The sequence below is a fragment of the Mercenaria mercenaria genome, chromosome 18 (assembly GCF_021730395.1).
Source record: "Mercenaria mercenaria strain notata chromosome 18, MADL_Memer_1, whole genome shotgun sequence".
NCBI lineage: Eukaryota > Metazoa > Mollusca > Bivalvia > Venerida > Veneridae > Mercenaria > Mercenaria mercenaria.
Genome location: NC_069378.1, coordinates 45,788,113 through 45,802,857, shown reverse-complemented (window position 1 = coordinate 45,802,857; position 14,745 = coordinate 45,788,113). Strand labels below are relative to the sequence as shown.

Below are 14,745 nucleotides of genomic sequence, written 5' to 3'. Positions count from 1 at the left end.
ATGACATGCATAATAACATAGCTAGGAAAGCACAGCTTTCGTTGCACAAATCAAAAATAGGATATAATAAGAAACAAACTCCCGTTACTGTGTGGTCGTTTCTCAGGAGCAAGACATCCGAGCCTGCTCTTCAGGTTCGATATTAAAGCAACTCCTATATGTATGTATTTGCGATTAACTTATTAAGTATACAAGTATGAAACTGTAACTTCTTTAATATTTTCATTTAATTACAGCTGACTGAAGTGTCAACTCGTTAAAATAATGCAATTTTTTATTAATTGTTTTACCTTTCGACCATCTCGGTTCTACCACATAGGGTTCATACTCTCCTTTTACCAATTCCTCCAGCTTCAGCTTGTCTCCTTCTCTCACAATCGCCTCCTCTGAAAAATGTTTGACAAAGTTCAAGCGGCTTATATGGCTAACACGATTTAGAATATTTTCAAATTAATGATATCTGAAAATGATTAATTGCTTTCTACAAGAAATTTACTTTGTATTTTGAATTGAGTTTTGTTTTATTATTTTGCTTAAAATGTATGTCATTTAAATTGGTAAAACACACAATAATTATTTTAAGAAAGCTTGAGTTTGTCTTCGTTTTAGGCCATACAGGATGACTACAACAAAATTTTAACCACAGGCCCAGCTTCTTTCGCAAAATAAACCGTTACCTGACGTAAAAGAATAAGTTCACACTTTTTCCGTACTAGATGTGCATAGTAATGGTCACAGAATAAAGATTTTGTAAATCATTAAACACCCAAAATTACATCTACCTCATACATGTCATAATTTCGTCTGCGTACCGAACTTTTTTTACAAAAAAATGTACTATCAATAATTAGTGCAGTGATGATGCTGTCATAACATTTAAATAAGAGACACATAGGATATTTTGGCAAGTGATCATTTACTGGAAAATGCAACAGATTCTCGTAAACGTCAGACCCAATTATATTCATCAGCGTTTTAAGTCTGACAATAAAAAAATGTTAAAGTTTTACATCATTTTAAGTTTAGCACAGATTCTGATGAAACTTTGGATAATGGTTTATTGTGAATCTACAGATAACAAGGTAGGTTTGATCAGTATAAATTTACTATTTAACAAAGTTATGGCAAAGTGAATATTGGAGACTTTTAAGTCCACGCCCAAGCTTCAGACCTAATGAATACGCGCAAAGGACACTATATTTTTACAAATGATACAATTTTATTAATACATGTATATATAAAAAAAACACTCAATGAAAACGCTTGCAGCTAATAACCATAGACATCGCCGACAACAAATTTGATAACTGGTACACATTCAGTGAAAACTACTACGCAAAACAATTCCATACAGATCATAACGTGACCGTAGCATTGTGTAAGTATTTATATTTTGCAGACGCAGTAACTAGAAGCTGATAAATAACCATCAAGGTAATTTGTTATACCCATCTGGATGCATCAGACATACACTTTAAATTCATTTGTTTATCCAGTTCTCTTCTCACCGATGCACTTATTGATCTCAGAGCGACTTTCTAGCTTTTGATGATTCAGGAAGACCATAAGAGCCGCATCAAAGTACATTATTTTAAGCGCACAATCAAACACAGATTAAATGGAATACTGACAAATGTGAAATCGCTTGGTGTATCAATATAATTTATATAATGTTAGACACATGGGAACACAAGATCGCAACAAACAGCGATGCAAATCCTATGCCACTGTTAATGCGACTGTCACGCAGTAAAAAATGGAGTGATTTTAATTAACTGATCTGGTGTAACAATGAAAAATGCCCCAGAAATATAGCTGCAAACAGGGAAATACCCACTCCCTTCTAGATGCTACAGTAACACAGTTAATGGATATCTCTTAGTATTGTTAATACTGTATAACTTACCTAGTGTAAATAGAACTCCTGAAACAGACACAAGGGTAAACGAGACCACAATAAATTATGAGGCAATACGAACTAAATGGGCTGCAAAAATGGAAAACCCGGCCTTTCTAACAAAAACTGTATAAGACCGACAGCTGAACGCGGCCACAAGTACAGACACAAGGTAAAAAACATCAGTTCAGTTTTTTGTGTAACAAACAAAAAATGCAACAGACACAATGTATAAATTATCGACTCACCTGGTGTTACAAAAATAATTGCAACAGACACAATGTGTAAATTATCGACTTACCAGGAGTAACAATAATAACTGCAACAGACACAATGTATAAATTATCGACTCACCTGGTGTATCAATAATAATTGCAACAGACACGATATAAAAAATATCGACTCACCTGGTGTAACAATAATAACTGCAACAGACACACAGCTGAACACGATCACAATCACCAACAAAGCAATTCCTATACCCTTCCAGTTCTTTTCTTCCTTCTCTTCTTCAACCAATTCCTGAAACGACAGTTTATATTTCTTCTGTTATTTGTCCACTTAAACGCCCCATTGCACATTCCGGTGACACTCATGGAAAAAATATAGCATAGTATAGTTTTGTATTCTCTTATGATAAAAATGTATCAAAAACTATATGTGGACTTAACAATTTCAACAAACATGTTTTCTAAAAAATTCTGTAATTTTCATCAACGAAAATGAGTTATCGTTGTCAAATTAAACGTCCCATGCAGATTTACCTGAATATAACGGTAAAATGTTATAGTCTGAGACTCGTATTATGTAAATGAACCAAAAGGTTTTATATGGACCTAAAAACTTCCACAAACTTCATTTTTTAAACGTACCATTAAAACGTTTTTATTGATAATTTATCTGATAAAAAATGGCTGGATTTCATTGTCAGTTAAATAAAGAAGAAGATCAAGCTTTATATATTCTGCGATAAACAACGATTGACGCGCCGACCGGTAAGAGAGCATTTGGACGTCAATTATGACGTCAAATTGCCGCATGACGTCCGGTTCATTACTCCTAAAAAAAATGAATTCCAGCATAATATTTATTAACATATTTTTAAATGAGCAAGACAGTAAGAATGAAAGCAATCACATCCTTCTTGTGGTTTATCGTCTAATTTACCACGGTCCATCGTTCAGATGCTTCAGTATTTTACCACTCGGGCTAACGCCCTCGTAGTTCAATTCCTACGCAGCTGACCTCTGAATGGTGGTAAATTAGACGAAAAAACACTTGAAGGCCTTGATTATTTGTACAATATCACACGATGCACAAAATAGTAAAAACTAAATTTGCAAACGGTAAGTTATGTCTAAGTATCAAACTAATACTAAAACTACGTTCTGCTAATATGTTCGTATAACTACGGACTTTTTCGGAGCAGTTTGTGTCTATACTTTAACATAGATATGACATAAAAATTGAACTTGCCAATTGATATACAATTACAACATCAATATATATAAGCATGACAATGAAAATATACATTTAAAAAAACAACATAGTTTTTATTCTTTTCACTCAGTAATGTTATCTAAAATGCACGCCAAAACTCTTCTGAAAAACAAAACAAAACAAAACAAACACTTGCAACAGGCATAAAAAGCAGACGCGTACCCGAATATTTTCGTGCTCACGAAAGTGGTACGATCACTATTTCTTTTAGAAGTCTATATTATCTAATTTGAAGTTGAGACGTATTTTTCATATTTCCATAACCATACATAGAAATCAGACATATTGTTATTTTATTTTATTTATATTTTGGTAGCTCAACAGCTAGTTTAACTTAATCGTCTGTGTCAAAAATCAACTATCGACAAAGCGCTTTTCTTCTTCTCGTGCACACAGCTTTACTTTATTTTACAAAGATGCAACTTAATTATGTACATGTATAGATGCAACACCTTTTGACAAATATAATAACGATAATAGAAAATGAAATTATAGAAAAAGCAAAACATTTAGACTAAATTGCTCAGAACTTTAGGCTGAATAGGATGCAACTAGGAACTAACTAATTTTTCAAAAATGATTTAAAGCTATACACCTTAGTAAGGAGGTTTAGAAAAGTTGATCCTTTTTATATATCTAGTTAAAAACGAGCGACAAGTCACTTTCAAATCACGTACTGATAATTGTGATTGGGCTATACAATTTTAGGACATTCATTTTATATCAAAATTATGTGCAGTTCTGGAAGGTTGCACCTATACTATTAGAAATGTCTGAGAAGATATTTCTGTCTTTACGGACTGTTTTTTTATCACTCATTTTTGCCAACACTGGCACAGTTTCCACTTTAACAGCTTTGACTGGTGGTGGATTGAAAGCATTACTCTTTTATTGAACTATGTTCTTGCTTTAGTTATGAGCAATTCATTCTTGTTGTAACAGAAAACAACTGCAAATTATATCGCCTGCAGTTTAAAATAGCGCAAGCCGGTAGCATTCAAGCAGCAATATATATTTTATTATGGTTGCGGGAAAGTAATCACACTCGGCAAATTCCGTAAAATTACGTATTCTTGGTAAAAATATGATATTTAGGCAACCTTCGGAGCACCTACGGAGAACTACGTAAACACACGGAAATTACCGATTGTCATTACAAGTTTACAACCGTAACAAGCGGTGCAGAAATGTTGTTCTTTTACTTGGCATGTGTATGACAGTATGAGCATATATAGATCATTAACCGTGTATGTAATTATTAAAATATTTTGGTGTGCTTAACGTCTTTATACCTCAAAATCGGGAAATTCTTTCGAAGTGTTTATTTTTGGCTTGTTCGTTTTATCGCCTTTACCACTTGTGCTTGGAGACTGTTTGGGGCGTTTAGTGTTCGAATTATTTGTTTTGTTATTTTCAAAATGGTTGACACAGTTGTTTTCCATTTTCTGGGATTGCTGGAAATAGCATGAAAAGATAATTGGTTTTGACATCAAATAAGAATATTTATTTCAGTGCGTTATTTTAGACTCGTTGCTCTATTTTGTTACTACCAGGACACGGCGTAAAATAAAAGCGTCAAAATATACGCTGAACGGCTTTGAAAATGCGCACATAACATACTTTTGTAACTCTGAATAAGTCCAATTTGAAGCAAACATTTTAATTAATTTTTTTAAGACCTAGCTCTATAAGTTACACTTTACTGCCTAAACTTTCATAATGTCGGGAAGAGGAAAACTCATAATCACTTGTGTGTATTCGATAAGAAACGCCCACTTTGAGAATGACACAAACATTATTAAGACATCTTACATTGACCTGATACGCGGTGGATAAAAGCAGATTTCAGCTTACAGAATACATGTATTTTTTCTTGCAGTTGTTGATGCCTTCCAAAACATTTTAAGATCAATGCGGCCTACAATCGTGCATACTAACTCTGATTTTAGGTGTTATAATCAAAGAGCACTACTTTCACATGTTTTGTTTCCCGTATTGAACATTAGGCTCGAATTACAGCAAATTTAACCCTTATCATGTTGTGCACGAATGATTCTGCTTTTGTGACCAGTGTAGATCATGATCAGACTGCACGGATGTGCACTTTTTGCCATTCAGTTAGTATCTTTTAGGTAAGCACCCCTTTTAACAGGTAATGGGACTCTCCAAACTGAAAGATGGACACGTTCATTATAGAAATTTAGCAGATTAAGGGTTAAAACATATTACAAAAATGACAAGATACTTTATTTATCTAAACATATGAGATGCATACACACTTATTTTGTTCAGCCCTTTTGAACGAAGTGCATCGATATTTCAAAATCAAACGTTAGAATGTTAGAAAGAGTATGATTGTCATACGCCTAGACCTACTTTGATATCAAACACTTTACGTATTCCGACAACCTAAAAACTGCGTTTTCAAATCCGCTCAGTGCACATGTGTTTCTGTTAAATCTCGGTTCCGTCCAAACTTCGTGCTTGAATATTATAATAATTGTGTGAAAATCTCAATTACAAATAAACATTAAAAGTGTCTTGAAAATATTTTAGACTTACTTTGTATTTCGGTCATTTGAAGAATAAAAAAGTGATTTTGGGAGAAAACATGTAAATTAATAAATATGTCTTCAAAAAGCAGACAAAGTGAGTGCGCATAGCTTTAAAAAATATTACGAATCCTTAAAGATAAACAAAACATCAAAAAGATTTGAAAGCTACCATTCAGTTAGAATTTCATCGGACCTACACGTTGCATCAAATGCTATTCTCAAAGTGACAAAAATTCTGAATAATTGAAATTGGAACAAAATTAAAAATCTTTCTAAATGACCAGAAATGAAAATTCTTAAAGTACTATGTATTTGCAAATAACATAACTTAATCGAATCAACTGCAGCTTTATTGCTCATTCTTTTTTTAAATATTTTACCTCTAAATCCACAAGCTGTTTCGACGTATTTCTAACACCTGGTTTCTTTTTAGAAATATTTTGGTTCCCATTCGAGGTGTTCTGAGACGATGCCGCCGCGTGCATATTTTAAGCTTAAAGTATCTTCCTAATGTGTAATTTCAATTCATTAACGTCTCTTCTCTTTAGCCAGATCTCTCAAATTAAAGTTAGCACATTAGCGAAAAACTCTCAGAGAAATACGCTACAACTCGCACATTTAAGTAAAATACGAGTTATCGGCCAAAACGTATTATATAATGTGAAAATTCTCACAGTTTTAACTGTTTACTTCTTTTTATATGTCTAAAACACTTTTTCAATAATCCTCTACCGTTTTCCTTTATTTCTCGTAAATTAGCATTCTTTCTTTTGTCCCGAAGTGTTCAAACCACTCAGTCCACCAATTGTGAAATGAATTTACATTCAAATATGCCGAAAGTAGGGAGACATATGTACAAGAGCTGCCAAATATTTGATATATTTTCAATAATGTAATTATTAGAACAAATAAGCTTAACACAAGAAGATACATAAGACTATATGGTCACGCGATATTATTCCCTCTGAAATATTAACAGGCAATAGGTCATTATTTATTGACTACAATGAGACATGAGAACTAACAGAGAGTATCAATTTCTATAAAATTCTATTATACAATAGACTTTTATTTACATTGGGGTATTTCATGTTCAGTTGGGACACTATTCGATCACTTTTGTGCTAAGTTTTCCTAATATCTTATTTACTTTTTTACCATAGGAAGGTACAACCTGCAGAAATTTAGTCATTAATCGCTTGGCTCATTGCGCATTCTTTACATTATAAGATGCACAAACTGTTTCTAATTTATTACATTTATATGCTGCATTGTGTTCTTTTTGATATTTGTGTATTTTATCACTATATTTGCCAACCCTGCTAAATATATTTTATAGCTGGTTCCATTAGACTGACCCATTTTTTTGAGTCATATCGTTCTATGATTGTATATTAGAATACATAGATGCATAGTATATACAAATTGTCAGTATTCTAAAAGTCACGTAACCGGAAGGCGCTGTAATTGTGTGTACTGTTCTACATTACAATTATTGCAATTTTTTAGAATATTACTTTTTACATTTTCTTGGATGTAGTTTAGATATAATATCTATATAAAGTAAATCATTTTGCACATAGTATTTTAATCAACTGATTAAATACTTTTTTATCATTGCGTTTCATTGACAGTTGCTTTTGTAAGTTGTGTCACTATTTTTGGAAAGTTAAATTCAATTTGTGTTTTATTTGAAATTAATTAATGGTTTAATCTATTAGGATAGTGAATAATACACTTGATGACCAAGCAAAGTAATGACGTAGTTAAAATACATCATTGACTCAGTCAAAAAATGGTCAACGTAGTTCTGGAGTTTGATCGGAAATTCTTTGACAAGGATCTAGTATCTAAAACAGATCACATTCCTCTTGAAACTAGTTTGTGTATAGATAACGGACAAATGCACAAACTAACAAAAATATAACATGCTTTTTAGCTAACACAAAAACTTTGACATGTCGCGGGTATAATTTCTGTCTTTTCTGCTATCTTATATTACTGATAATCGCGTGACTGTCTGCGTGTTTCGTCCGCCCGGTTAGCTCAATAAGTAGAGCGTTAGTCTACGGATCTCGGGGTCGGGAGTTCCATCCTAGGGCTGGAAGTATGTTCTCCATGTTGATAAACGACATTGTGTCTGAAACCATTAGTCCTCCACCTATGATTCATGTTGAGAAGTTGGCAGTTACTTGCGGAGAACAGGTTTGTACTGGTACAGAATCCAGGAAAACTGGTTATGTTAACTGCCCGCTTTCACATGACTGAGACGCTGTTGAAGGAAACGGCGTTAAACCCAAAACAAATAAACAAAGACTGCGTGTTTCAACATATCTTAATCAAAATATATATTGCATAATACGCGAATGGCATGCACTTATTTTTCATTGTAAAACATATGCGTGCCGTTGTTGCTTGTTTGGTTTTCTTATTAACTTACGGATTACCAGAGACATAATATCTTCATTCAATTATCACGGACAGCGTAGACATTGCACTGAACTCGTGCCTACAATCTCAAGACTGGAAGTTATGCTCTTCCCATGGAGCTGACCGAACGGGACAGGAAATAAAAGCTACTGGAACATAAATTTTAATTATACATTGAGATGACGTATTTCGGTAGGATGTGAGGGCATGGAGGTGGGGGTAGGGTAAATCAAGTATGTCTTTCCACTTCTTGCTTTAGCCGAAAATCGTGACTTTTGGACACCCGTCCAGCTATAAACTTACTCATAATTACTTTTGCCCATAGTCTTGTATCTATTATCAATATAGTATAGTCCCTGTGGAGTTGCTTAGAGCAAATTTACAACATCGACTTATAGCGAAATAAATTATCCTTTCTTCACGAAACGACCATAAAAGGAATAATAAATGCCGTAGTCTGGTCTCAAGACGAGCATAATAACGAAAATAGGAATATGCAGATGAGGAAGAAGTATGAAATGCGGAATTACATTACATGTATATGTATTTGTTATTCTTTACGTTCTGTTGTTTTGTGCTTATTTTTATTATAAACGCCTTGGTCTTTCAGTCAATATTAGTTTGCTATTGTCCCAGAAATAAGATCATAGGACTATAATATTCCCTGGCTATTGAAGTGTTTTTACATGTCATCAGATTTACTTATTTTTTTTTCTCAAGTTTTGATTTAAGCCTAACAAGCAAGTGGGGGCCTCCCTGGCCGAGTGGTTAAAGTCGCTGACTTCAAAGCACTTGCCCCTCATCGATGTGGGTTCGAGCCTCACTTGGGGCGTTGAATTCTTAATGTGATGAAGCCATCCAGCTAGCTTACGGAAGGTCGGTAGTTCTACCCAGGTGCCCGCTCGTGATGAAATAATGCACGGAGGGGCACCGGGGGTCTTCCTCCACCATTAAAGCTGGAAAGTCGCCATATGACCTATCATGTGTCGGTGCGACGTTGAATACAACAACAACAACAACAAAAAATAAGCAAGTGGGAATTTTAAAAGGAACAACCATATTGCAAAAACTGTAGACTGTAGTCCTATAATGAATACAGTTTCTGCAATATCAAATACTTTGTTTGATTTCTGTAGTTTTGTTATGCAAGAACACTTACTAGGCGAGTGTCAATCATGTTTATATATATATGTATCGATTATGCAATAACAATAAATAAATAAACACGATTATGACATGAAATTTATTATCAGATACATCAGTCTTATTGTTTTATTATCTGGTTATAATAAATATTGTTTATTAATAATACCTTCATTTATCTATTATCAACAAATTTATTGTTTATCAATAATACTTTCGCTTATCTATCATCAGCAATTGTTTATCAATAATACTTCCGTTTATCTATTATCAATACTAATCTCCAATGATAATGTGATTCCTACGCAAAGGCGGGGACGTACTCATTTCATGATAAAACAACAACTCATAGTATTTGTACATGATTTTACAGGTGCATTTAACTAAATTCATGCTATTTTTGATGTGATACTTGACATTTCTCATCTGCCATATCAGCCTCCAAAATTTCTCTATCGGTCTGTCGTAAATGATAATCTGTGCTACTTTGTAAATATTGAGGATCCAAGAAATATTTAGATTAGAACAAATTGGCGCTTAAAAAATGTTCCAGATTTTGGCTGAAAAATTTAATGATCTTTCTTTAAAATTGAAGTTTGGTCATATTATGAGCATAAGAATATGAGTTTTGTTTCTAAAATTTTTCTTAAAAATGTCAAATCAAGAAAAAAAGGTGCCCGCATCGGAAATCGATCCCGGGCTGCCGCGGCAATAATTTTTTTCCGTTGTCTTTACCACTACCACCAGGGAGGAATAAGTATAGAAGGACAGTTAAATATGGATATTTATAATTAAGGCCGTGTACCTCGAGTAAAGCGTCACAAACGCTTTTCGATTTTCATTGTAAAAAATAGTAAAAACAACTAATTCGCATGTGTTTCCATAACATATAGACTGCCAGTAATTAAGTTTCATAACGTTTTTAAGAAATACAGCATTAATGTCCTGATACCTAAAATTTTTAGGGTTTTTTTGTTGTCGAACGATATGGAGGCCAGTGCCTGTAGTTTCCTGTGCTTTATTTAAATCTATACGTTGTTAAACGTTACACGATCATTCGGGCATTGTGCATTTTTAAAACATTTTCTAGAGAACTTTCTCGGAACAAAAATACGGAATCGGAGAAATATATTCTTTCTACTTCACTTGAATTACAACTGCTGCTTTTGGTTCCCGGAAAAGAAATATATTCTGCTTCCTTCGTTTTCCCTGGTCTCCGGACCACAACACTCATGAAAGATGAAATATGTCTCAAGGGTTATCATACCGCTGTTACGTTATACATGGATGAGAAATGATACAGTCAGTAAATGAAATTCTACTGCAGAATTGAAAGAATTAATAATAATTCAAAATGTTGTATAATATTGCATGATGTTTTGAACACTTTATATGCAGAAGCATATTTCGGCATAATATTGTCAAAAATACTTTTTTTTCTTAAGTTCATATACCTGATATCTATCTTGTATATTTTTGTTTGTGTGAAAAATTGTGAATCAGTTTGTTTCTTATATTTGCTAATAAATGCCTAGTAGTTTTCTTGCACAGTTCAAATGTGCGCGTAACCTTAGGTTATCGCGAAATAATTATGTACGTGCATTGGAAGTACATAATATATGTATTACTTTAGGAGCACAATTGTTTCCGCAAAAAAACGAATAAATGTTTCTCGATGCAGATGTAATAAAAATTAAAACATCTACAGCTATGAGTATCATATAAATGATTATAATTTATTTTTTAGCCAGTACAGACTTGAAACTATCGCTGATAATAAACGTTTAAAGACGAGGACATACATGATGACAAAACTGAACGTCAATGTGGAAAAAAAACTCGGATTTTAGCCTTCAACATCGGATTAAATCTTTTTTTTTGTGGTGTTCATGTATGTGTAAACCCAGTCGAAAAAAGCAGATCGACGAATTTGTATGTTAAAGGCAGGGTTTACCTGACGTTTATTATTATCATTATTATTTTTATTACACCAGATTTATATAGCACCCTTTTCATGATAAACCCGTTCAAAGGCACTTTACATGTATAGCAAACGCAGCCACAGAGGGCGCGAAATTCATCCTCTACTAGTACAGCCACAGAGCGATCTGACCAGAGGGACAGAGTGATTTAAAACCCTCAGAACAGATGGCGAGAAATCCTTTTTAGACACAGACTTGTCCGGCTAACTTAGCCTATCTCTTTGCGATAGTCTGGTTCTTTAACGTGTCCGGTGTATAGCACCGATACACACGAAGCCGTCTTTCCTGGAAAGAACCAGTACATGCCTCTAAGTTAGGAAGGAGACGCTAAAGAGCATTTCAGAAATTTCCAGTGCCTGGACATGGATATTCAATGTGTCGCCTTCCTGCACTGTTTACACATGCATCCTACTGAAGTCGCGCAAATTTGTTATCGGATGAACTTACGTATCTCTTGGTTCAAAGCTTGCAGCATATAAATTGCAGCTTACATTTTTTATAAGAGAATAAGAAATGATAACAAGTCCTGCCATAAACCCGTATTTTATTACACCAGCATTTCCTCTTGTATCCATCTTCAATGTTATATTACACCTTAGGGTTTTCTTCCTGTAACGCACAATATCTGGTTACGGTAAGATAAATTCTCATCCCTCCGCGAAAAGTCATAAACTGAATATTAGATGACCCTTTTGATCTCAGGATGGCCATATTCACGAAATTAGTGATGTTTTAAAGATGAAAGGTCAGGCAGACCAATCTCTACATTCCTTGGTAACACATAGGAAAAGGAAAATATTTAACTATTTGAAATTTTGTGCCAAAATGTGCTGCCAATAAGCTGTATGTTTTACAGGATACCCTCTTTTTATGTCACTTTATATCTTCAACCACTTTGTATTACTATTTTGCATCAAAATGCCAAGTTCAGAGCATAACTCTCGAAATAATGACACCAAAATGGAAATGTTTCAGAATTGAATGAGAGACGAAATATATCACCACTTTCCTATAATTATAGCGGAAGTTTGTCTCTGTTCAGCCTTGGGAGAGAAAACATTCACTTCAACTGAAATTTGCTAAAATAATTTGGCTTCGGCAGCGGTAACCATATAATGATGGCAATTCTGTCTATCTGGGCATTATGTACGATTACTGATATTGTCCCAAATAGTGTTTATAAAAATATCAAACGAGTGTTTGATAATGATGTAGAATGTAATGAGGGAACATGGTAAATTATCCGCAACATTTGAAATAACTCAAGGGAAGTAACTCTTATTCGTAATTTGTGTATTTTTTCTAGTTATCAAACTTGTTGTTGTTCCCAATTCGGAGTGAGTTATTGTAACTCTAGTCTAATTTCAGTTGAATAACCATTCGCTATATTTGCTGATTTTTGCAGCAAATGCATTCCATATTTGTTGCATAATGATTGTTGAAGAGAACTGTCCTTTCAGTTTTTGATTCCTTATCAACAATAATATACATGTACGCAAACATTAAGAATTACATAGATCATTTACATTGATATCAGAAAAAAACAGACATTGCATGTAATAAAAGAGAAAAGAAGCAGTATCAATATCATTATAAATGTGACTGAATGGGAAACATTTTACACGTTAGAAATGTACTATGAGTATAGAAACAGAGAACAGAGCTCATGGTACGTTTTTGTCATGTCATGGACAATGCACTGGACTGTTAAATGAACAGGTATTGTTTGAAATTAGTTTTGAATGTTTATAATGTCCTGAGCCGGTGTTCGTGAGCAGCAACATGTACTAATAAAATTTCATTAAAATATCTGTAGCTGTCTTTTGTACGAGCATGCGAAGTTTCATTACAATTGATGCAAATGTAACATTTATGGAGCAAAAACAAAATGTGGCATTTTAAAGCCTAAGTTTATGACAAAAAGTTGATATTTATGGGCCTCGGACATCTTTATTTCAGCAGATATTTATTCCAAATTTTACTACTGAAGCTAGAGAATGTATCCTCAAGGTGTAGATTGCAAGACAAGATCCTTGTGTGATACTGAGCAAAGATTATTTAATTAATTTCCTGAAAAACTTCTGTCTTTAACATTGGTATGATGTTTTGCAAAGATTTGTAAATCATCAATGATGTGCGGTATTTCATTCTTTTAATTAATTTCAGTCGTTTCAGATCATTTTTTACAGCATCCATTTACAATGAACTATCATTAAACTAATTTAAACATTGCATTTTACTAGTATGAAGTTTATTATGAATTCAGTAAAACCTGTGTTAAGCAGTCAGTCAAGTGCGTAAAATAATCTGGCTACTAGATTTATTTAGACAAGTTAAAATTAGCGAAAACAATATAATTGGGAAATTAGCTAACCAGAGGCATAAGGCAAGTGGCTGTTTAATGCAGGTGACCACTGACGAATATTCAATTATACATCTGTCACAGTTTATAAATGTCCCTTAGAAACATAACTGAAGCAATATACACAATAACGGAAACAAAATATCACATTGTAGTGATACACATGATAGTTTCCTTCTTTACAAAATACAGGTCAGCTTAAGCGGAAACCCTATTTTACACGGTCCCGAAGGGATCAATGAAACGAGCACCATTTTCTATAAATAACTTCACTTTCCGACTCCGAGGATTTACGCGAAGGGATTTCGCAAGACATATATATTCATAAGAAAATTCACAATTAGAAATTAATGTACAAACCTCTAAATCAATATGCTTGTTTGACGAGTTTTGCGCAACTGACTTTCTTTCACCAGCATATGAGGAACCGGACGCGGCTGCAGCGTGCATATCTGTGTTGTTTTTTGTTTTTTTTTTGTTGTTGTTGTTCTTTGATAGTCAATATTGTCAACTTAAAATGATAACGAGTAGATAATCCCGTGACACTTATTTTGCTGCGGATTTACATAACTATTGTTCATTTTTTTCCATTTTTCTGATACCTTTAATGTTTTTGCACATTTTCAAATACTTATAAAAATTTAAAATGATTCAAAACAGATTTTGATAAATACTGATATTATGTAATATGTTTGAAATTGTCGATTGTACGACTGATATGAAGGAGATCTTAAGAAAATTACTATTTCTTTGATATTCCTCAAACACAATATGCTAAAGATGCAAAATGAAAATGTACTGCTCCAGCTATGATTACAAAACTAACAGAATATTTTTTTTTATCAGACAAACGCGCGTTCAGTTCTTTTGATCTGT

General features: G+C 33.5%; 1 protein-coding gene across 1 annotated transcript in view; it reads right to left on the bottom strand.

The window, feature by feature from the left end:
- LOC123539483 (inactive dipeptidyl peptidase 10-like) overlaps positions 1 to 14,745 on the bottom strand; it is a 57,227-nt gene that overhangs the window by 23,444 nt on the left and 19,038 nt on the right. Inside the window, exons 2-3 of the mRNA XM_045324124.2 lie at positions 2,305 to 2,419; positions 291 to 386 (exon numbers count right to left, since the gene is read on the bottom strand). Coding sequence (XP_045180059.2) covers positions 291 to 386; positions 2,305 to 2,419 — 211 coding nt within the window. The remainder of the gene's footprint in view (positions 1 to 290; positions 387 to 2,304; positions 2,420 to 14,745) is intronic.